This window comes from Phoxinus phoxinus, assembly GCF_949152265.1.
Source record: "Phoxinus phoxinus genome assembly, chromosome: 5".
NCBI lineage: Eukaryota > Metazoa > Chordata > Actinopteri > Cypriniformes > Leuciscidae > Phoxinus > Phoxinus phoxinus.
The window spans coordinates 4,119,222-4,145,008 of NC_136880.1; the positions used below are offsets into that span (position 1 = coordinate 4,119,222).

General features: G+C 37.6%; 1 protein-coding gene across 5 annotated transcripts in view; it reads left to right on the forward strand.

The window, feature by feature from the left end:
• The window catches only part of adgrl2b.1 (adhesion G protein-coupled receptor L2b, tandem duplicate 1), a 143,353-nt gene that overhangs the window by 5,387 nt on the left and 112,179 nt on the right, over positions 1-25,787 (forward strand). For all 5 annotated transcript variants that reach the window (XM_079614083.1, XM_079614081.1, XM_079614082.1 and 2 more), the window contains exon 2: positions 13,671-13,871. In XM_079614083.1, the coding sequence (XP_079470209.1) occupies positions 13,796-13,871 (76 nt within the window). In that variant the 5' untranslated portion in view covers positions 13,671-13,795. The remainder of the gene's footprint in view (positions 1-13,670; positions 13,872-25,787) is intronic.

The window sequence follows — 25,787 nt, forward strand, 5'->3', positions numbered from 1 at the left end:
ATTAATATTGCTAAATAATCAAAGACAGCACGAAAAGTTACCAGTACAGTAGCTTTTGCATTATTTAATTTTATTTAATTATCTTTTCTAAATGTACAGAAATATAACCATATGTTACCATTATGTTTAAGCAGTTTAAATCTAAAATCTGGATATTTCACTTTTTTCAGGTACAGAAATAAAAATGTAATATTTTCAAATCAACTCTATTTCAGGACATAGCACACATTATAGAGAACAACAGTAGCCAAAAAAATGACATCTCATATTAATATTGCTGAATAACCAAAGACGGCATGAAAAGTTACCAGTACAGTAGCTTTTGCAGTGTGTCATTTTATACCCTTAAATTATTATTTAGACAATGTTTTTTGTTGTTGATTTATATTTAAATGCAAATGCGTTGTGAATATGGGGGAAATATTTTCCATGCTTTCACAAATCTTATTTTGCTCATGCTAATGGTTTTTAGCCATTATTTTATTTTCATACAAAAAGTAAATTGGAGTCTTTCCGTATAGGCCAGAAACCTCAAGTACACATATTGCTCTTTGAGTAACAATAAAGGCTATTGATAATCATACAACTTTTTTCCCATTTTGTTTGTGAACAAACAACAAAGGCCATTATAATATATATTTAGCTGCAGTTCAACTGGTGGATCATGGTGCTGAACGCCACCGATTCCTGCAGGGAAAACACACACAGTCTGTCATAAAACATGTTACGGTTGTAAGTGGATGTTTCTGTACCCGCAATATTAGAGATTTGTGTGTGTGTGTCTTTAGAAACCTCAGAACAGAATGAAACCGCTATAATCTCTCGATAATCATCTTTAATCTAATTTATTATACATTTTTGTCACATTTTTATGTCTGTGAAGGTGTCAGTCAAGTCAATTTTATTTATTATAGAGCTTTTTGCAATACACACTTTAAAACGGCTTTACAGAAAATCATGATGCTGATGTTTTTAATATCTTAATCCCTTCATGCCTTACAGTCACATTTAGCAGATTAGAGCTGGGCGGCGATACAATCATGCAGTTGAGATTTGCTATATATAAATCACCCTACACATTAGGTATTTATGATATTTATGCGTTTATCTAGATAAAATTAGATAATCTAGATAAACACATTTTTTTTATCGAGATTTTTTATCTAGATAAAATGTACAGCTTTATATAAAGAGCTGGGCATTAATACAGTTGCACTTTGCTATGATAGAAAATGACACCGCTGAGATTTGCTATATAATACTGCTTTACGTGAATATAGTATAAGTTGTGCTTAAAACGCTTTACATTACATACTGTCAGTATATGTTAACATTGTTCGCTTCACTGGTGCTAAACAACTCTTTATACAAACGTATGAAGACTAATAGCTAAATCAGAGTTTGGGGAATTACAGAGAATCTTAAGCGTAAAACCAAGCCTTCAGTTTGTTGGGTAATGAATTGTAACTTCACCTTTGTTCTCTTCTGTAGTCTTGACATTTTAAGTCATGCACTCAGGCATTGTGTGTTAGGACCTGTATTGCACACCTAGCATGAGCTCTTACACATTAGTCCTCCATGCAGTTTTTAGAGAGGAGTGTTTTTATCACACGCTGTTGGAGCTGCCGAGAGTGACGGATGGGTAGTTGCGTTATGTATTAAGCGCTGTGTTGGTGCGGCTCATCCAGTTGGAGGTTGATGAATGGTTAAAGGTCTCGTAGCCGCATCTATCAGGGGATTAGCATTGACCTGTGAGACCTCCACCGGCCCCAACAAATGGCTACATTAGCATAGATAAAGACCACGGGCTCTTCAGAGGATAGCGGCATAATGTATGTGTATACCTCTGTGGGAATGTCTAATTAATTTTATTTTAATTTATTTATTTTTTAGCTGTGAGGATGCACACAGCAGCTGGTAATGCTACATCTGTTGAGGTGATGCACGTTTATGATCTTAATTGCATCGGGACATTTTCAAATTTCAAGTTAAAGTTTCAAGGCTGAGAAAGAATATTATATGTAATATTGCTAACATTGTTCTACATCGCACAGGACTACTCAACTAGAGCTGTATGATTCTGAATAAATTGAGAATCACTATTTATTTATTTATTTGTTTTGTTAAATTGAGATTGTTATTAGGGTTTGGTATCGTTTTAATTTTAATTATAATTATAATTATTCCAATTTAGCTTATCGATTCCTAATTTCAATTCCAATAAAAAAAAAAAAAAAACATCAGATATCATTCACATTTATTAAGTCGTATTACCATGAACAAAATCAACATGCTAAAGAACCCTTACTCAAGGAACTTTTGACAATGGTTTTAACCATAGCAAAAACAACAAAATAATATACATTTCGAGCATTATTAAATACACGTAAACATTCAGTAATAATAAAAAAAGTGTTTTAAGATTTTCCGGTATTCAGGTTCAGAAACTAATAAAATGTAAAATAGCACGCCACTTTATAAATAAAATATACATTACAAATAGAGTTACAAAAGTTATTCAGTCAAGAAGGAGTGCACTTTCTCTTTGTCTTCTGTTGTTAGATTAGTGTTATTATAGAGACGACAGCAGGAATATTAGTGTTAATATAGAGACGACAGCAGGAATATTAGTGTTATTATAGAGACGACAGCAGGAATATTAGGCTGCTGTCACTTTAAGAGTTGCACGGGTCCAATAAACTGTTACACTCGCGTTTTCTTTGTTTCTTTGGATGTTTTTGTGTGTATTTGTCCATTCAAGTGCAAAAAGATGCGCAAGTAAAGTCACCTTTATTTATATAGCGCTTTTTACAATACAGATTGTTTCAGCTTCACGAAAATAAGAGGAAAATAATGCAACAAAGTTAGTTTCTGCTAGCAGATCTCAGTTCAGTATCACGCTCAGTATGAGAGTAGTGATGCTCCGATTGATCGGCGAACCCCAAAAGCGCCGATCAAAAAAGCCGATCACGTGACGTAAATTACTCGCGCAACTTTTTTCCACCTGCATGCGCGGCGCACGGGCACACAACAGCAGACCGGAGATGGCCAGTGACAACATGAGTTCTCCTTCTCCCGTCTGGAAGTTTTTTTTAAAGTCATTTCCAGAAACGCTGGCCGCAGAAATTCATTACAAAGTAGCAAAAAAGTAGTCGTAGCCTACAAAGCGGAGCTCTAGAGAGCAGGGGTCTCCAACACGGCACTCGCGAGCTGCCAGTAGTTCGTGGCCTGACTAGAGTTAGCTCGCCAAGGGGCCGTTCACATATCGCCTCTTTTGCGCGCTCAAGTTCGTTATTTCAAATGTAGGCGTGCGGCAAGCAGCTCATTATAGAAGCGATGCGGCCGTTTTTTCCACGCGCAGCGAGATGATAAAATATCAACTTAAGAATTCGGCAAAAGCCACTAAAACTTATTTGTCATTGTGGAGAGCGCAGTGCATGGTTGCATAGCAACAACAGACGCCACGGGAAAATTTGACCAAATTTTACAATTAATAATAAAAGATAAGATAATGTGCATTCATTGTAAATGTCAGTAATTTATCTTTTTTTTTGACTCATTCTTTTTATTAGAAAATTATTTAAAGGCTGAAATATGAGGTTTATCTTTTTATAAAACCTTTTTGCACTTGTACATGTTAGTAGATATCATGTTGCAAGACACTCTTTTAAAATCTAGCCATCATTTATGTTATTATTCTAATGCTTATGTAAACAAAAAGTGCATATTGATGCTAATTTGATTTGTTATTTGCTGGTTAATGCGTCGTGTAGGTCTTAAATTTCAATCTTTATGATCTTAAAATGTCTTAAAACGGTCTTAAATTTGACTTAGCCTACAAAAGGTCTTTCATGATTTTTTTGTCTGATAAACAACCTAATGGTTTTGGGATGTTTTTCATAATTGGTTGTTCCAGAAAAAAATTGTTCTTGCCACCTCACAGTTACCGGTAGTTTCATTTCTACAAATGGTGCAAACTCTGCTAGATTATAGATAAAAGATTCCCATTCCTCTGCCATTCTGTGATCGGCAATCGGCAGATCATGATTTTGGTGATCGGCCCCAAAAATGCTGATCGGAGCATCTCTATATGAGAGTATGAGTCTTTCTGTGAGAGCTTTTATGTGTTTAATGAAGCTTTTAGCTTCTAATGTGTGCAGAAAGAAAATGGTTTAATGTCACTTTAAAATGCACACAATGGAATCGATAAGAGTAATCGCAATGTGTGTGTCTTATCGAATCCCCTGTTTTTTTAACTCTGGAACCGGTTCTCGATAGCCAACCCTAATCACGGTATCCCGAGTGTCGGTCAAGATGATACGAGAGTCGTTTGTCTGCGCAGTTTATTCCTGGTTTTCTTCTCGTGGATGGCAGCACGTGTTAACGCTTGGCACATTATTTTATGACACTCTCCTGATGTGCTCAATGCCAAATGGTTATGAATCATGATCATCATCTTATAATAATGGCTTTGAGAAGGACCTTTATGAAACCGCCTGACAGAAAAAGAAAGAACTGCATATGTGGCGTTAGTTTAGTTCCTCTAAACAGATGTATATTTTGCAGCGTTTGTGCCTGGTAATTATTGTTCTCTGCATTTTTTGTTTTATTGTGCTTTGATTTCTTTTTTTTGAATCCAATATTTTCTTGACACAGATGCAGAAAGCCACATGGCTGTGTGTTTAATTCATTCCCTCCCTCTTGATTGCCTCTGATTTGCTCCATTTTAAACCGGCTTGACTGTCTTGCTATAGATGCGCTGCTGAAGCGAGTGTGTGTTACTGAAGCGAGTGTGTGTTGCTGAAGCGAGTGTGTGTTGATCAGCCAGGCGAGCAGAAGCATGATTGCTGATTGCTCGGGGTTTTAATTATGGAAATCATGAGCTCTTAAGAATGCTCAAAGCTATTTGCTAATGGTGCAAGTCATAAAAATGGGGTATCGAATATTGTTGCACTACAAGATGCTTAACGCTTGAGATTGCTTGCGGTTGAAACCTTTAACATACACTTGGAATTATATTGGATTTGAGAAGTAATATCTGCATTATAATCGCAGACAATACATTATATTTGATTTTGGCTCAAGAGGATTATAAATTGTGGTTATAAATGTCTTTTCGAGCATCGTTCTGGCAGTGTTCTGAGCGAGCTGTGAAATACTCAAATTATTATTATTTTTTGCTTTATACAACCAATAAAATACTTTCAAAAATACTCAGCTATTTTTTATCCCTGGATACTAGTAGTGTTTGATCAACTTCAACTTTTCAGACAGTATCATCAACTGAACATTTGATCAACATTTATTTTTTTATGGATTATTTGCTGTGAATCAAATTTCCCTCATGCTTTCTATTTTAAATAATAGTATGTGGGCCTTCAGGGTCTCTACTCTTACTTGCTTTTGCAGTCGAGGAGTATTCCTCATTTTGGTGTATTGGATATTATTGAACAAACTAACACAATCATGGCCGTTCCAGTACGACTGCGTTAAACTTCTCTCAGGAAGGCTTTTTGTTGCCGTTGTCGTCAGTATGGTGCATTTTCTTGAACATGTAGGCTGTGCACTTTATCACCTATTTAGCATGTCACATTCTGTTAATGAAATGTTTAAGGGTTTATTTTATGTAGTTGTTCACAGTACATCCTCCGCTTGCATTGCTCCAGCTGAAAAGCTCTTAAATCAAGAGTTGCAAGCTTGCAGTTGTGAAACAGGTTCATTTCACTTTGCAACTCTTCAGTTGAATTGCTTTGCAAGTGAATTGAACCAGTCTTGGTCACATAACTAGTCTAGTTAGAAGGTGTGGTGATGCTTTGAACGTTCATGGGTTTCTTAAGAAAGCATGGACTGCCACACTAAATATATGGATCTCTAAAGATGAATCGTGCCGATTGCTTCCTTTTTTGGTCTGTTTTCCCAGAACAGTCCTGCATATAAGGTTGTTTATAATGCTCTGTCACAGACTACGCTAAGAACCAGAGAGTAGATAATGCTACTAATGACTGTGCATCATTGCATGATCCGTTTTCTGAGTGGGACAGGCTTGTTTGCCGACCCGCTGCGTTCCCTTGTTCTCGATGCGGTAACTAAGGGATGGACACGGACACAAGCAGGAATCGTGTTCTGGGGGACAGAAGAGGGAAACGTGCAGGATTGGCCCAGATGGACGAGACTCCACCCAGCGGCCAGCAGACCCTTCTCTTTTGTTGTGATCTCAAAGAAGTTACTTTTGTTCTTTTTATATGAAATACACGGATTCAGAGCCAATAAAGCTGAAGCGACTGTACATTTATTATGACTAACAGAACATTGATAAAAGGTACATTTGAGAGAGTAGTGTATTATTCATGTGAAATGTAACGCATTAGCGCTTATTCATTCTTAGATGATAAGAAAGTTTGTCATATCTTCATTCCATACCATGATTTGGTATTTAAGCTTGATGATAAAATTAGGGATGCACCGAAATAAATTCTGGATGCTATTGACAGAAAACCGAAAAAAATGATTTATTTATTTTTGTATTGTATTAATATTAGATTATTCATATTGTATTAAATTACATTTAAACTAAATTCAATAATTGTAAAAATACATTTTGAAAATACAAGCCTACATATGTATATATTTATTAAATGATATTGGGGGAGGCATAGATACATACAGTATAACAAAGTTACAAATAAAGTAAGGTCTAACTGTAGTGTGTTAGACATGTAATAATTAGGCCTAAATGTAAAATAACACTATTGTGTTCACTGTATGAATTAAATATAGATTGATCTTTGTTAAAGCTGTGTTTTGTGGTTTAACAATAATGACTCCGCACAGCAGGTTTATAGGTTGCTGTCACTTTAAAACTGTATTGCACAGCTCCAATATAATGATACACATTCGATTTCTTTCTCAACTCTTTACGTTCACTTAAGACACCCGACTGTGTTTACGAGAGTACTTGCCTAGACGGGTGTTTAGACATAGATTTGTGTGTGTGTGTCCGTTCAAGCGCACAGAGATGCAAAAGAGGAATCAATACGCTGTTCGCTCGCGACCTGAAACGCACCTATCTGTGTGCTCGTCCTTCGGGTGTGTGTTCGGGTGTGTGTGCTCATGTTTTCAGCCGTTTTTCTCTTTAAGCCAAAAACCAAAAATGCCATTTTTTTAGCCGATAGATTTCTGCAGCCGCAATTTCGGTGCATCCCCACATAGATTTTGAGTGATTTTCATAAAGGCACGTGCGCACAATTGCGTATTTATCAGTAGAAGACTGCATTTTCTTTGGAAACTAGGGCCGTGCCGGACGACATCTTTGTGGCTGAGCATCATCAGTGGTGAAGTGCTTGTCATACGGCAAAACCCATTTTAGCAATCATTTTGTTATGTGTCTTTGGTTTAAATAGTTTTTTATTTTAGTTTTAGGCCTATTTTATACTCCCCTGATGTAACTAAAAAGTGCACAATTGTAAATAACATGGCTTAATACAGTTGAAAAGACGTTAAGTGACATCCATCAGTGACAGGCGGAGCTATGTGATGTAATGTATGAATGATGAACTGGGGCTCATGAATGACTGAGTTTAAAGGACCACTGCAACAAGTGTGTAAACCGGACTGGTTCACGTCGGATCAGGGTTGAATGTGGCCTGTCTGGACTAAAACCACGCTTAATGTTTTAAAAAAACTAATAATACGATTTAAAACCAATTGTTGTATCAGTAGTTTATCGACAAGCCATTAATCCGGCGTATCAACAGTGCAACTGGTGCTCGTCCAGTCCCAGTCAAACCAGCGAATCAAGAACTGGCTGGAGAAGTGTGCAGGAGCCGCAAATCAACACTTTACACAACATGTAGCATAATTAGTTTAGTTATCAGTGTGACATAATAATATAGCACGTACATTCGTCAACTCTGAGAATAATGAAACGCTAACAGAGCACCTGTTGTGAAACTGCATCCACCCCAGATAATTGTTTTGGAAATAATTGTGGTTTGTGAATTTAACATGACAGTAATTGGAGAAGCCCGACAAAAAAATTAAGCACAATGTTAATGTGCAAATTAACCAATGGCATTAGACGAACAAATTAAGGTTGGTTAATTGTTCACTGTCTATATGTATAGATCATAATCAAGTGGCAGCATGTGTTGGACACACTGATGAAAAGCACGTTGATGTTTTGGATTAGTTAAGTGCTAATGTTAAAAAAAGCATTTTAACTTTTGCTAATTTTTTCATCTTTTTGAGACTTAAATGTGGGTCGTATCAATATTATAAAGGGCTTGACGCTTTATTTTCCCCAAGAAACATATGTGCTCCTAAGATAACATTTCAAAATGTACATTTAAAAGCAACTTTTGGGGTGCAATGAAATGATCAATGTCAATGAAAGGATACAGGGAGATGTTTACAAGCAAAAGTACTCTAGCTTTTTCAATATTTCTGCTTCAACCTATTTAAATTATGTAATTATAAATATTTACTCGTACTGTAATAAACAGGTTATTGTGCCAATACTAGTCAAATATTTTCTTCCTGTGACAGGGCAGCACAGACAAAAGTCACAAGAATTTACATTGAACTCAGTTCTGAAAACAACTCATTACAATATAAAGCTCATGAAGTAAACATTGTCATAATTCATCAACAGTAAATCATAAGCAATCGAGTGGCATAAATGCACAGTTATTCGTTGATTACGAGCGGCTTTGAAACCTGTTAGAAACCCAGATGTGTTTTACTTTGAAACGTCCAGCGCTCATTAATTTAATAAAATCATAGCCTTTTGAAGTTTAATTACATTAAGTCTTATCGCTATTCCTGTTTGTTCATATCCTATCTTGATATGAAGATATTTGTTGTGCCTTTTATTTTTGTGACTTTTTAAGAACCCCTCGGGCACTTTTTAGTTAAATTAACATTAAATACATGTAATATGTACATGTTCTAGTTCCAGGCATCAGTGTAGATGCGAGAAACACTGTTATGACAGAACAGTGTGCAGTCCATGTTTGAAAGAGTGGGCGCTGTCCAAAAATGAAAAATACAGCTTGTCGTGTCGTTGTTTAGCTGCGTTTGAGCTTAATTTTGGATGCAGCTTTACATCTCATTTGTGCCTGCGTCACTTGCTATGCATGCATGTATGCATTCTTTATTTTCTCCCATCTTGGGCCTGGCAATTGAAAATAAATTAACATTCCAGCTCTTTTATGTTCTCCTCCTTTAAGCCTGTCGAGAATACTTGGAGGCGAACCCTGAGAGGTCAAGCGACACTCACTGCCTGTCAATCTCCCGGTCGACCCGCCCTCCCTTTTCTCTTTCTTTTCCATTCTTTTCTGTCCCGTTCATTCAGTTCCAGCCCGTCTTAGAAACCGGGACTCTTGGGCATTCTTTGGTGTTCGCCGTCCCAGCCTGAGACGGGAAGCTCTGGGATGAATGTCACATTCACAAACACAGCCATATTTGATCTGAAGATCCACCTATTCGTTTTAAGAGCATTTCTTTGATAAAATGTCTTACTAATTTAATATGGAAAGTTAATCTAAATGGCTAATGGCACTGAACCCCAGTTTAGCTCGTCAGAATTGTCCTAGATTCCTCGAAACGTTGCATTATCACGGTTTGGTGACTCAGATGGTGTATTTTATCAGAGATTTCCAGCATAGGGTCGAATAGCATTGAATCGAGAGGTTTGTTTTGTTGGTTTGTCTGGTTTCATGTGCGGAAGTGAATTCCAGATCTCTCCTTCATGCTCAGAAAAAGGCTCAGTCAGGAATGGCGTAAAGCTCTCCAATGCTAATCGCTTAATCCTTTTATTTCAAGTCAGGACAAATCCAGTCCGAAATCTGCCAAACAAAGTGGTGTTTATGGGGATGATAACAGTTGGCTCCTGCGATTAAGCCTCCAGACATACAGCGAGCATGTTTCTCAGCGGTGTGTGAGGGTTTGCACACACTGATGACGGGAAGTAAAGCATGTTTAGCGGAGCGTCACTGCGCGTCTGCTGTCTGTCGGGATCAGCGGGGTGGGGGATCTTTCACAGGAATACTCTGGACTCGTAGATGCGCTCTTTCTGTGGGATGTTTGGAATGCTAATCCCATAATGCAGTGCACTAAATGATTTCCCCACCTGAATGCTCAGTCAGAGATGAGGCTGATTAGCTTTATACGATTAAGGCTTGATTCACCTCATTTACTGCATTAACGACAAGCAAAAAGAATTCAGCCTTAACCCGCTAGTGGCGCTGCTCCATTGTTGAATCATAATCATAGTCATTATTTTGGCTGATTTTGAAATCACTCTTATTTAACACAAATATTTATGATGAAACTCTTAATTCACAAGTCATTTTAGACATCAGTGAAATTCACAAGTAACAGAACAGTTTTGATACTTTAGAAAGAAACTAACACTAGGTTAGCTTAATGTCCTGACACAATGAACATTTAGGAGGAGCACAAGCTCACCGCAGGAAGGAGTGCAGCACAATACATGTTAGTTATGTGAATTATGTTGTTTTCATAATTACTGGAAACCTAGGGGTGTGTGATGACAAAAAATAATATCACTATTTCTTGTGATTTTGTCGACAGCGATGATCAGACTATATTAGCGGAGTGTGTTTTAGTGCTGGTATTGTGCAGGTTTAGGACTGGTCAGACAGCTGACTCTTATAGTTTTTGTTATTATTCATATTTTGAGAAGTGGTTAGTTCGCAGCAGTGACAAATTACATTTCCCAATCATTTAAAATTGATTTTTACCTTTTATCTGCATTTTTACCTTTTATAAGGGCATGACCCTTTCCTTAGCTAATTACATGTAGCATCATGTATTATGTCAGATTATTACATTTAATCAATAAATGTCATTAGAATGATAAGAGCCTGTAGGACTGTTACCAATCAAATGAAACCAGTATCCACACAATCTCCACTTTGCAGTGCAGAGGAAACAGAAGCTGCATCTGTGGGACTGTTTAATGCAGCTCAGAGACATGAGTGTTTAAACTGCAGGGTTTTTTTAAACATTGAAATGATTTTAAAATTGGAAAGGTACTTTTAAAATATGAAACTAAAAGCAGTAGGTGGTGGCAAGTCACTGTTAATGAGCTAATCATTGAGTCATTAATTCAACCGATTAGTTCAAACGCTTGATCACTTCAGGATCAGGTTCATTTGACTGAGTGAGTCATTGAATCATCCATTCAGTAATGAAACACCGCTGTGTGTTGCTCAGACTCAAAACGGTTCTGTCGTGGCTTGTTTGGAGCGATTTTGGTTGGCAAAATAGAGCAAAAACAGGCAATATTGTGTCTAAAATGTAAGTCACTTAATTGTTTATTAAAATAAATATCGCATTTGCAATCGTGCTGATATTTGAAAATATAAAAAGCAATATTTGTGTGATTGCTTCTATGATATAAATATAGCCTGAAAGACAAATACAGCCTAGTTTACCATATTTTAATGTCAGATTGCACATCGTTAAAACAGCGAGGATATTATCGTAGACGATATACAGTATATCGCACATCCCTATCTCTAGCGCTTCGAAGTTTGCTGTGCTGTTATTCTGTTCAATGTTCCCCTGCTAATTATTTAACAAAAAAAGTGCTTGGACAATATGAGTGTTTGATATTTAAAACAACACACAAACATAATTTTGTGCAGTGTCAAAAGGCCTGATCTTCAGCACATCTGCGGAGGAAAGCTGCATTTGTGATGAAACATAATTAAATATTGTCTGCGGTATGCAACGTTTTGTTCCAACTCTTTCTTTCTCTTTTCAGCTCCGTCCGTAGAGCTAAGGAAATGTTGTATATGTAGGTTCATTATAAAATAATCAGTGCACTTGATGGCGAGGAAGGCTTTGATGAAGCACACTTCAAAGTGCAACTTTCCACAGGATTCCCTTCCTGCGATGTGAATGCTGAGCCCTTGCATTATGCAAATGTTCTGAGGAAGATGAAAGTATTGTTTAGTGTGTGTGTGTGTGTGTGTGTGTGTGCGCGCACAGGCGCATGTCAGTGGAAATGAATCTGTAGACAAAGTGAGCGTGACATGTCATCTGTCTTCAACATTTGACACTGTGGGCTGTATCTTACACCCAGTGCAATTGACTTCGTACACCGACGCATGTATCATTCCTATTCTGCACCCGCGCACAGCAGACTTTTCCCTCCACAGACGCACGTCGCTAAATTAGGGAATGAACTTGCGCTCACGGGGGCGGTTCAGTGTAAAGAGGAGTGTGTTCCGGCGCAAACTCCCCTGGTGATATTCTGCAGTTCCAGAAAACAACTCCTCCACTGACCAGGAGAAACCGAGTCTAAAGACAGCGGCGCCGCGTGTTAGTCATATGCTATTTTAAGGGCGCGTGCTTGGCCATTATGTAGCGTGTGAACAACACACAGACTTTGATTCTCTCATCTAAACAGACGCAGCAGTTTTCATTTTTGCAAATCATACATTATTACAAGGAAAAAATTAAACACACGAGGGAAATCATTGTTGTGTCCGTGAAGATGTGAAAAAAATTACACATTTACCCAAATTATTATCCGCCTGTTTAACCGAAGCTGATTTGTGTGGTTTCTCCCATCATCCCCAATGTCTCTTCTCTGTGTTTTACGGCCCTGACGAGAACGTCGGTCTCCTCGGCTGTGAACCGCTCCTGGCGTGCGCCGGCAATCTGCCGTTATAATAGCAATCTGCCGTGGAACAAGCGCGCCGGATCTTAAAGGGAATGTGAGAGGACGCTCTGATTTATTTCACGTTACTTTTATTTTTATTTTTACACCGACATATTTATTTACACACTGAATAATTCACGACTATCCCGCCCCCTGTATAGAAAATAAATAGTAGATGTAAACAAGGAGGCGGGTGCTTCAGAGAGCATTTGATTGGTCTGAAGAGCTGAAGAGCTGAGAATGATGTCATCAGATTAGTTGGTTCTTATTGGTGGAAGAGAGAGACATTTTGAATGCATAAATTATTTTTTCTTGTTAATAACTAAATCTTTAAGTATTTATGTAAGATATAGAATATTGGCCATTTATTTGGATTATAATTAATAATAATTAATACACAGAATAAAGGGGCGGGGCCTGGGTGAGTTAGTTAGTAGTGTGTTAAACTGGTGGTTATGGTAAGGGGCGGGGCATTTCCCACACACACTCAAAGCGCTCGACCAATCACAACACTCTGATCCAGCCGACCAATCAGAGCACAGTGTGCTTTTCAGAAGGAGGGGCTTCATAGAGACAGGAAGTGAACAGAGCGTTACTGACAGACTGGGAAGAGAGGAGCCGCAACAATGGAGAATATGAGGAAAATAATCAACATTCAAGCAGGAAAACCTGTTCTAGAAGAACACAAAAACATATTGGCCATCATTATTAGCAATAACATTTAAATAATCATTGGGTTGTCAGCTCAACAAGAACTATCAGTGCATCCTTAGGCGAGGTATACAGTACGCCAGTGTGTTATAGTGGCCTGTGCTAATCTATATCAGATGTCAAGCTTCTGCTGTTTCACAGGGACTCTGAGCTCAACGTTTGTGATGAAGTGTTCAGCATGGTATACATTCATATAGCTTGATGTCGACAGTGATATGATTTCCCATTTACAACACTAATTTTTCTTTCTTCCATGTGCTTTCAGACGGAGAATGAATGGTGAACGGTGGAGAACAGAGTGCTGATGTCCACGTGACCTGCATACTGTCAAGATCTTCTTTAATATCCAAACTATTGTCCAGCATCTGGAGTTTGTCTTGAATAACCAAAATGGCTCCGGCACTGTGGAAACGTCCCCTCGTGCATGGACTTCTGTTTACTGTGATCTGTTTACAATCTTCAGAAGGTAAGAGCGTCTCTCGTTGTCTTGTGTGCAATGGTTTATGGTTCTGAGTTTAGACACTTCATCATAAAGTGGCTTTTTTAGAGATGTCCTTGAACATGGGATACTTGTGTATTTGGTGTTAGTTTGCCAATTCAAATAGTTCTGCTTTGATTCTGTGTGTTATTGCACAGTCCAGCACAGTGTTGTTTTTTATAGTGAAACTGTATAACTGTAATGCTACCAGTCTTTCCCTAGTGCCGAGTACAAACTCAACACAGTACCAGCTTTCAAACTAGACTAGTTGACTAGTCAACTAATTGATACTGCTGCTGGTAGTTGGCATTGGAAATACACTGAATCTTCTTTGCACATTTTTATTTAGCTTTATAGTTATGTTAATGTTTGTTGTATCTAATTTTTTAATTTTTTTTACTGTAATGGGAAAATACCTTTGTAAGAATACATCAGGTTTGTATTTGTTATACAGATTTTTTTTTTTGACCAGACAGGATGATACTCATTGCTTAGTTGTCAAAATCATTCTTAAAAAAATGACTATTTAATTTTTAAGAAAAACAATGTCTTATTTTTCTTCCGATTTTGGATCGTTAGTTACATTTCCTGAAAAAGTTGCTTCTTTTTCTGCCCAATATTTCCTGACTTATTTCTAATATATTGTAATATATTATGGATCAAATTGGCAACGCCTACAATGAAAAGCTTCAGAACCCAGTGTAGCTGTTAGCATGGCAGTTGAGACATTCACTGCATTTGAAGATTGGACAAACTTGAGTCAGCATTGTGCAAAGTGTCCAAACTCTCCTCAATCTCATAGTCCCATTGTTTTAGTCTTGGATGAGTCTGATATGGTGAAGGCTGTTCGCTCCTCTACCAAAAATGCCCATCTGTGAAACTCTTTGTTTCGTTTAGCTCTTGGTAGCTCACGTCTGTTGGGTGTATGTGACACGGCTTTGAATTAGCTCTTCTTTGCCATGGGGAAAGTGTCTGCAAACACACAGAAGATATGAGTTATCAATCTTACACACCAGTCTTTCATGAACAAGAAAAGCTGTATCTTCAAGAAAGGCTCCTCAAAACAACATGCCTTTCCCTTTAATATCTGGATTGTGTGCCATAGTAAATAGATTGTACATTGATTCTCTAGAAATGTCTTGCTTGTCTAACCTTCAAGAAGTTGAGAGTTTTTTCCCCTTAAAATGCACCGCTTTGATCAGCCAACACAGTTAATTATGTTTTGATTTTAGTTTATCTTTTATAACTTTGGGAATTGGGAGATTTGTATCTGCAGGCAGCTCTTGTTTGTTTTCGTCTGTCAATGCATCTCCTAGCAACAAGGCGCATATTCCTGTGTGCGTTTGTTTTGATCTGAAGTTGAACAACATCTGAAATTATGAGAAGCTTAAAAAACAGCTAACTTTTACCATTCTTTCACACCATTAACCCCCAGCTAAGTGCTCGTTTGATTTATCTATTGAGTACTCAAGTAGACAAAATGGTGCAATTAAAAGGATAGTTCACCCAAATAATGGCAATTCTGTCATCAGTTACTCATCCTCAAGTTGCTCCAAACCTGTGTGAATTTTACTCTCCTGCTGAACACAAAAGAAGATATTTTCAAGAATATGGGTAACCAAACCGTTGACGGGCTCCATTGACTTCAATAGTATGGGGAAAAAAATGGAGATGCACTATATATCAGCCACCATATTGGTATCGGCGATATATGTTAATTTTTTATGTTATTGTTATCTGCCTGATAAGAATATTTGGTCGATATATTAAAGCCGATTAATAATGTTTTATTTCCTTCAGCTGAGACGCTTCAGATGCATGATGGTTCAACATGATGGTTTTGAATTGCTTGAAATATGATTGGCATCACTTCAAAAAAGTAAATACAGAATCAGTGCAAGTCTGTCATATTGACTACATAGAAGTAATATAATAAGTATTATAATTAGAAGTATTATGTAATTATGAAAATTACACCCTTATAATTCCGTGCTTGGGATGTGGCTTTTAATGCTGAGACTTTTGTTTTTGTAATCAGGCTCTCAAAATTATATAAAAAATTTGGATTTCGATTTATGGGCCAATATATTGGTTATCTGCTTTCAAATATATAGAGTTATCGGTATAGGCCAACATTTTCATAACGCTGCATCCCTAGATAAAATACTATGGAAGTCAATGGCAAACGTCAATGGTTTGGTTGATATTCTTCAAAATATCATCTTTTGTGTTCAACAGAAGTAAGAAACCCATACAGGTTTGTGGGAGAGTAAATTATGACAGAATTTAACTATCCCTTTAAATGCGTCCCAAGCATGCTGTTATTTTATTCTTCAATATAATGCTGTAGGAAGGGAATGAGTTAATTTTATTTAACAATGGTTTGTTCCAGTTTTTAGGGGTGGGAAAAGCCAGTTGTCTCTAGCAGGGAAACTATAAGATTGTGTTTTGAGTGGAAAGAAACAAGGAGACTGCCAGAGAGGGCTAAAATAGTCACTTTTAATACACTTTCTACAGTGTCAGACATTGTTCCATTTCATCTTGAATTATTAGGGATCATTTTAAAAGTTTGTGCATAATTTGGTGTACTTATCGAACTGACTAATCGAACTACAGTAAGCCTGAACAATTAGTTTTAAAGCCTTCTCATTTCCTGGAACACGTCCAGTAATTGTACATTCTACCTCTGTGTTATGAAGAGCCTTATTATAGATTACTTCTGTAATCCTGTGAGGATTATGACTATATGCTTCATTATGAATCAGCTCCCTGCTGGAAAAACCCGCTTTGCATGTGATCGCCTGTGATGCAAGGTCATCTGGCCTATTAATATAGATTATAGCAATACATTAATCAGGATTACTTGAGATTAATCACACCTAACAATACACTTTTTAACCATAAGATTCAATATGCATTGAATATCCAAGTTAAGTACTAAACTTTTTTTTTTTCAATTTCTGAGGTGAAACCCATAATTTCTTACATTTTAACAGTTTTTGTTGACCATTTACTAACTTGTTTAGAACATGATCAATCTTATGAGCTTTTAATTTAAAGAAACTTTACAATTGTGACACAAACCCATTACAGTACATTGCATTACCCATTATTAAGAGCAAAATAACCCCATGGCATCTCTTTCTCCAAACAGAGCTTATTCGAAGCAGTCATTTTATTGCTAAATAAGTAATAGTCACTAATTAAAAGCACTTAGTGTTATTATTTTTATGAGGATTGATCGACTCAATACGGCATCATTATTGAAGGCGTGGATACTTCTGCATCAGAGTTTCAGAGCAGGGATTCTTTGTCCATGGAAGCTAAGATTGGTTTCGCTTGATTTTGTGGCTGAATAAACCTTTATTTGCCAGTGTTGGTCTGGTTTTTATCTGTGCGCACGACTGCTGGAGGGAAGATCAAGAACTGAGTTCCTGCAAACCACGACTGGACCTCAAACCCTACAAGCCCTCCTCCCTGGACAATGCATTATATCACTGTACGCTTGAGCAAAACCCTTCCCTGGTTTATGAGGCCCGAATCCTTGCACACACACAGCCTGTAGCCATTCTCTGGCAGTCCTGAGGGGAAAAGAGGCCTGCCATGTTTTATAGGCCAATACGACAGACCAGTGTCTCCAATGAGGACACACTGGCTTTAAAATGACAAACTTAACAATTGAAAAAATTACAGAAAAGCTTGAAGTGCTTCAGATCATTGAGTGCCTAGTACACTTTTAACAGTGAGAATGCTTCAATATCTGGACTAAATGGGTTTATCTTGATTCTTAGCAAGTAAAAATCAGCCTTCAGGTTAAAACCAACCAAGGTTGAAGCAATGTCGCGTAACATGCGAGGACATGTTTATGTCATTTAGTTTGTGAGAGTTTCTTCACATTATTCATGAGAGGAAATGCTTCATCTAATCTCCTCTCTGCATCATGCATGAGGTCAGATAACAGCCGACTGTTGTAGTTTCATTCACCTCTGCTCATAACACAATTCATATTCACTGAATACAATTTGCAAATGTAATCTAAACAGGCTGGCTTAAAAACAACCCAACTTGCATCATTCTGGGGGCAAACTCCGGAAACCAATAGGTTGGGGTAAATGTTCAACAGCTGTTTAAAAATTATAATACCTCAAAAATAGCTAGAAATAGACATAAATGGGCAAAAGTAAAACAACAGACATAAATGTTATAGCAAATCAACAGTTATGCAATGCAATGCAAAATATTACATTTAAGACCAAATTTGTTTTTTTACATGATCTTTGAATGATAAAACAGGAAATACGCTTGACTGTTTGTTGTCAGAAGGTCATATATTAAAAATGCAGCAACTGGTTTCTCTGCTTGCGATGTAATGTTGCTTCACCGCTGTGTACAGGTCTGTTGTGGATCAGTCACAGTCTGGAGCCCGGCTTTGCCCTTCGTTCCCTCAGAAGCGCTACTGCACACATTGTTCACATTACTGTCATTCCCAGTGGTGGACTGGAGCTTTACTTGGTTTCTGTACTTCACTGCAAATCTTACATACTATTCTGAGTCATTTTCTTTTGAAAACTTTAATCACATTCCAAAGTATGATACTTTTTATTCCACAAAATTTAATTAAAGTCCCTGTGGTGAAAACCCAGCTTCTAATATGTTGTTTATGTGTCTATGTGCTGTTTTTAATCTGCTTTAAGACGAACCATGTGTAAATTCGTAAGTCGACAGCATTGTTGAGTATTTAAAAACTGCAGTGAACCAAAGACAGTCTCAAAAACACGGTGTGAAATCGCTGGTGTTTCTGACGTCACAAACTACCTTGTAACCAATCAGATCAACGTGTGATCGTCAACCAGTGGATCTCTGAGTGAGTGAGTGAGTGGAGGCGGGGCTCATTTGCATAATCATAGAACCACACATACTAAATGAGGCGAAGGTGTCGAGTTACATTTAAGATATTTTAAGGCGAAAAACATTTAAATATGTCATTTTGGATATTCAATATATTTAAAGACATGAAGACTTTTTTCAAGGAAAAATATTTAAATGTAATTTTGGTGATCAAAGATGAGTTTTAAGGGATAAAATTGACAACAGGGGGACTCAAAAAAATATGTTATTAATTTTTGAATGAACCTGTTGAATCAGTTCACAAATGCGAATCGAACTGATATTTCAACAACTCCCAGATTTATTTCTCTGGTCTACTAAATTAGGCAAGGATGTCGAGTTATATTTAAGCTATTTTAAGGCAAAAAACTTTAAAGGTTCTCTAAGCGATCCTGTGTGACGTCACTTCTTGTTGACGTTCGAACTATTGTCAAACAAAACTGAGGCTAGCTAGACCCTCCCTCATCCTCACCCGCGCAATAACCCCCCAAACCCCACAACCAAATCATTCTTGTCGGTTATTGGCTGGAACACTGTTTGTTATGTTGTGGTGCGGGTTAGCCCAGTTTGTTTTTGTTGCTGTTTGTGGAGCCTGGGGTGTCTACAGAGACCGCGTTTTTTTACAGTGTGTTCAGGAGACAGACAGCTAGCGGATAGTGAGGAGATATTTGCTGTATGTGACAAAAAAATGTTTGGCCTAAAAAATGCGTGACATCGCTTAGAGCACCTTTAAATATGTAATTTTGGTGACCAAAGATGAGTTTTCAGTGATAAAATGATTGACTACAGTACATCTTTTTTAGTCATTTTTACAAACTGAAGCTGATTCTTCTCAATGAACCCGTTGAATCCGCTCACAATTGCGAATTGAACTGATGTGTCAACAACTCCCTGATTTATTTCTCTGGTCAAAGCGAGTCTCCAGTGAACTTCCGGCTCTTGAGTGTCCATGCAACTGATGCTAATGCCACATTGTAGCGTTGACTATTGTAAATTCATCAATCATATTCAGGCCATAGCTGTCAGTTGTTTGTGAACTGAATCTGCCTTTAATGCAGTGTCTGAAACATTTTAATCTTCAGCACACAAACATTTGTGTCACACTATCTTTATGGATTTGGATACTGGCACCCGAGCGCTTCATATCGCGAGTGAGAAAGATTACTGCATCGGAAAGACACGTTGTGATGCAAACGTCAAAATGTCATGGTTTACAAACAACGCGCTATGGTAAAAGTGCTTTAAGTTCATAACTTAGTATTGTGCAAGGACGAAATCTTGATCAATCATTAATCTGCCCCTATAATCATATTTTGTGTGAAAATGAATAAAAGTGGTTGGCCTCTAATGTTCATTCCAGCTGGAAACTGCTGTGCAAAGATGTAGGTAGAGGCGTGTTTTTCCAACGAGCCTCGGTTGAAATATAAATAACACGATTAAAAATAACAGCCATTAGAAGCTCATCATCTCTCCCGCTGCTGTAGCCGTTTCAAATGATACAACTAGTGTGTTTGTGCAGCGTTTTCCCTAAAATATGAACACTTTTTGTACCACGTGGCATCAGATATTTGAAATGCTAATAATTCATAACGTCACACTGAGCTCTAGCCTATTTAAGCTCCATCCTATCTGTGTGACTGGCACATTAATCCGCTCGCTCCTCTATGTATGTTTTAGAAAAAGAGTTGGTGAAAATGCAGAAATAATGAATAAGTTTGAAGAAAGGATCACAAACACTCCTCTATGCCACTGGCCAACCGGCAACAGTGTTGGATCACTTTAGTCTTCATGTTAACTTGAGTTATGTGCTGTTTGCCGTGTTATTTGACCCATTTAGGTTTAATTTATTATTGTGTCAGTTTTATTTTATATTCTATTTATTTATTTTCAGTTAATAGTTTTAAGTATTTCAGTTTATTGCCTAGGCAATATTTCTAATTTTCATTTTTTTCAACTATAATTGTTTTTGAGATTTATTACAATGAACAGAAATGTTTTTAATAGCTTATTGTTAATAACCCTGACCTCCAGCACTGATATTCTTGACCCAAGTCATGACGTGAGTCCCTGCGTTGGGCTTTCCTGGATGAGTCTGTGTTTATGATGTGTAGTGTTCGGTTGACTGTATTTTGGCTCAAGCTCTTTTTCTAAAGGCAAGGCTTCCTTGAACAACAGCAGAATTTAGCGCTCGGAAGAAACGAGCCTTAAAACATCTTTCTTTTGTAAACTACAGTACAATACAGTAAGCCCTGTATATTGGATTACAGGCACTTAAGAGCAGTTTGCACATTTCCCTTTTCTTCTGAAGACTCTTGGCGGCCAGTAATAAGGGAGCAAAATCACAAAAAAGACAAGTAGTCTGGAGAAGTCCCTGCTGGGTCTACTGTGGGACTCCTCAAAGTTTTGTAAAGATGACGCCGCCGCCCCCCTCCGCCGCTTCCCCTCGGAGGAGTCCCGTGGAGCCGCAGCCCGGGACACAATGGGGGCCGGTCGAGGGGGAGTGTGCTGGATCTGCATGCAGCTGTTTGCTGTTCCTAAAGCTACAAAGGCCAACACTATTTGCATTAATAGAGGTTGACAGGCAGCAGCCAGCGCAGGAATCCTGCTGGAACCAGCCCGTATGGGCACGGAGCGGGGATCTTTCCTTGAGGAGAGCTGGAATGGATTGAAAATGCTAACAGAAAACGGCCTAGGCTTTGGATGAGTTGCACATGCCAGTCTAGATAACTGGAGTGACGTGTTCAACATGTCCTGTGTTAGTGATCTATTAGCATGACATCTCTGGATTAAAAGTATCTGCCTTGTATGACTTATGGTTGTGTTTTTAAATGGCGGCAGATTTGTTGAGGTATAGCGTGACATTCATTTTTAAAGGATGTTGATGGGAGTGATGCAACCACAAATATCAGGGCGAATCAAATCAGTGACCAAAACAGTGACGTTTAATTCAAGTTAATCCAATGCTGCTTTCACTCTCTTTCGCCCGTTTCCATTACAGATTTGTGCAAAACTTTTGCGATATTTTCGAGTTTCCATTAACCGATGTTACGACTAAACTTCCTCTCGCGATAATCATTCCAAAAATCATAGCAACTGATGTTGGTGGGTTTACGTATATCCCAGTAACTGGCCGTTATTGCTCATGAAAGGAGACGTGTGTGTGTGTGTGTGTGTGTGTGTGTGTGTGTTATCACAGCAGTAATGGCGAGGGAAGACTCTTATACTGAGAGCGGCTCATGTGAGGAGTTTGTGTTTCTCCCTCAGTTCTGCTTCAAGCTCCTGATAAACTGTGGCATTTCTTTGTTGTTTAGAATGAGTAAATTAAAGTGTATTAATAAAAAAAAGTATGTGTAATTAATTGAAAACATGGAACTGCAATTTAAAAGCAATTTATTAAGTAAAAATTCTTAATGTAATTTTATTTTTACCCAGTTCTGTGCTTTCAATTTTATTTGATCTATATTCCATTTAAATGGTTTAATCAAAAACATATATATTAATTAATTGAATTAAACAAATAAAAAGTGATTTTTTTTCCGTGTGTGTGTGTGTGTGTGTGTGTGTGTGTGTGTGTGTGTGTGTGTGTGTGTGTGTGTGTGTGTGTGTGTGTGTGTGTGTGTGTGTGTGTGTGTTAGCAGCTCTGACTGCCTCAAACAGACACACTGAACATTTTTAAAACTTTTAGCCTTTAATGTTAACCCGGAGTCAGACAAAGATGGAGAGACTCAAGAAGAAGTGACAACATGTAGAAGCAACAGGACATTTCTGATTGGTTAGTTGATGAATTTATGCCGCTGATGTGGAGTTAACTATCTTCTAGTCATTGATTAGCATATTCTGTCATGATAAGCATGTAAAAAATGTAAAGGGGTTATGTAAATTTAGGGTTGGTGATGTCACTAACCGGGAGGAATGTCATGTAGTCCGTACCAGCCGTTTGTTGTCGTCCTTAAAAATAAAATTATTTAAAAGCATATATCTCCCTTTGCTTTGAACTTTGAGCGTTGTAACTTTGCAGATGTTGTTTATGATCAAACAGCAACATTACACACTAACTAAAGCTAGAAAAGTGAAATCATAATCAACCACCCCTTTAATGCAAACTGGTGTTTTAATTCTTGTACATCACTTGTTGATATATTTTTATATTGAGATTGGTCCAATAGAAAATATGGTTGTGCGCATTGTGCGGTAAAATGGGCGAGCGGAGACTCGAGCCCCACGGCAGAATCCAGGAGGACACACACACACGCACACACACATGAAAATGACTTTTCCAGCCGCTGACCAGAATTCCTGATACAATTCCGTGTCAGCAAGAAGAATGAGATCACAGCCAATTGCAATCCAGGTGGAACTGTTGCCATGGCAATGCAATCGAACATTCCATGTGATGTATCATTTATGGCTCAGGGTTCCCCGTTAACATGATTTAACTGGAGGACGGCTGAGATAAAGAAGCGTTGGCCGTCGCTTCCCTCCCCGGCTCAGATGTGAATCTGGACTGCTGTTGGCGGTCTCTGCCGAGACAGAGGTGAGTTTGGAAAACTTGGAGATAAATAGTTCCTCTAGAGAGCAGTAAGAGGGACAGCATATATCAGACTACATAAAGCAGGCTTGACTTCCGGAAACTGCTTACTTCGCACTCTTCATCTGTGTATGCTTTCCCGAAGAACAACAAAAGCTCATTATAAAAAGCCGCTTTCTCTTCATCTGACGCAACGCATCTGCGGATGTGATCAAGGCCACGTGCGCTGGCATTCAGACCCCCGAGGACACGCATTCCTGCCCTCATCGTTACCATGTGTCGTGGTCATTTAGCAGATCAACCCTGTAAAGGTGATCGGCCTGGGAGTGCTCGTGTGTGTGTGTGTGTGTGTGTGTGTGCTCTGCTTCTGATACTGGAGATTAGACGGGAATGATGCGCAGCCATAAATGCTTTCTGTCTTTGACAAACACCAACAGGTTCTCTGGGAAGTGTCTGCAGAAACATTCATGCATGTTTGTGCAATATCTACAGTTGTGCGAGTGTTAGTTCTTCCTAAAGCAGAGTACAGTTGCATCTGTGGCGTTAGTGACCCGAATGTTCGGAGGTCTTGATGGCTTTGTAAAGGGTTTATTACTGTTTTTTTATGGAATATCACAAAGTTTTGTCCATGTTTTAATTTAATCTCGTTAATCTCTGTTGTGCAGCACATTTTTGATCAAAAGTTAATTTGATTACCTTTGTTAAAAGCTTGATTAAATTGTTAAACTTTTTAATGCATTTAATAACCTTTTTTATATATATATATATTAGGGCTGTCAAAAGATTAATCGCGATTAATCGCATCCAAAATAAAAGTTTGTTTCCATAACATATGTGTGTGTGCTGTGTATAATTATTTATATATATATATATATAAAAAAAACACATACAATCATGTATATATTTAAGAAAATTTGGTTATATTTATATATAAAATATTTATATATAATATAAATTATATAAATGTATATACAGTATATAAATGCAATTATTCCTTAAATATATACATGAGTGTGTGTGTATTTATATATAATAATTCCACACAGTATACACACATATTATGTAAACACAAACTTTTATTTTGGTTGTGATTAATCGCGATTAATCTTTTGACAGCCCTAATATATATATAATACATTTGTATTAAATCATAAAACACAATCCAGAAAAATGTAAACAGACAACAGAACTTCTGGAAAGTAAAACGCATCTCATAGGAAACTGTTATTGTTAAAATAATTATAAATTGCTAACATTATATACATTCAAATGGATTAAACCATTAAAACTTTGGGGAAATTAATACATTCAAGATATTTTAAGACATTAAGACATTTTTTCCAAGGAAAAAAACATTTAAATCTGTAATTTTGGTGATCAAAGATAAGTTTTAAGTGATAACATTATTGACTACAGGGTTTCTTTAAATAAAGCAGAGCCAACAAAACTCGCTTCTTTCACCTCGGTTCATAGGCAGTGTAAAGACTGAGTTTAAGTGCATGACTGAGCCATGAGCGCATGGCATTATGGGAAACCGTCTTGTTTTCTCCCCCCTTCGTGAAAGCAACAGTCTGAGACTATCAAGAGAGCAGCAAGTGTTTCTGTCATCATTGAGTTTAGTCATGTTGTAATGTATCTCACTGTGATCACAAGTCCAGGTTTATTCTTTAAAAAGGGTTAGTAAAAATAATAATAATTATAGACATACACATGAACAACAGGATATTCTGAGGATGCACTGGACATTGTTCACTTCTACCCAATTCTGGAAGATGCAACTAAAAACCTGTCATAACTCTGCAATAGTTTAATCAAGAAATGTGATATCTTATCAGTCTGGCAAATCACAGAAAATGGATCAGCCAATGAAATTATAGCAGCTGATAATTATCAGCCAATCAGAACACAGTGAATTTACATTTGTCCACGTCATGTCGCTTCTGTGTCCAGATCTGTTTTCCACACACTATATTTTAATAACAACAGCACTGTTTAGATCTACTCCTTTAGAAGTCGTCTATGTTCAGTGTTTTCAGCATTAATACTCGATGAGTGTCCACAGTGAAGTCACTCTGAGCGGATGAGTGTGGAGGAAGCGAAACCCTGGAGCGGATCAGGACTCGGACTCTGTTCTCGCTCCACACGGCGGGGCTTATGTTCTCTCACACACACTCCTTCCCGGGTTCCCAGTACTAGAAAACATGCAGTGAAGGCTTTTATTTGAAGTGTTTCTGGTGTGTGTTCAAGGTTGTACTTTAGATTTGAAGTATATGAGTGTGTGATGGGATGAATGCTGCATGCGGCACATTGGCTTTTTATACGGCATAATTCAATGGGACATTAGTTAATGCGTTATGACAAGCACAGAAATCATATATAATCTAGAAACCTTCATGGGAAAAAAAGAAGTTTCTTAAAAAATCTCGTTCCTGAGATACAAACCAATACAATTTTGGTAGATGCCATTTACACTAAGTGTAAATAAATAG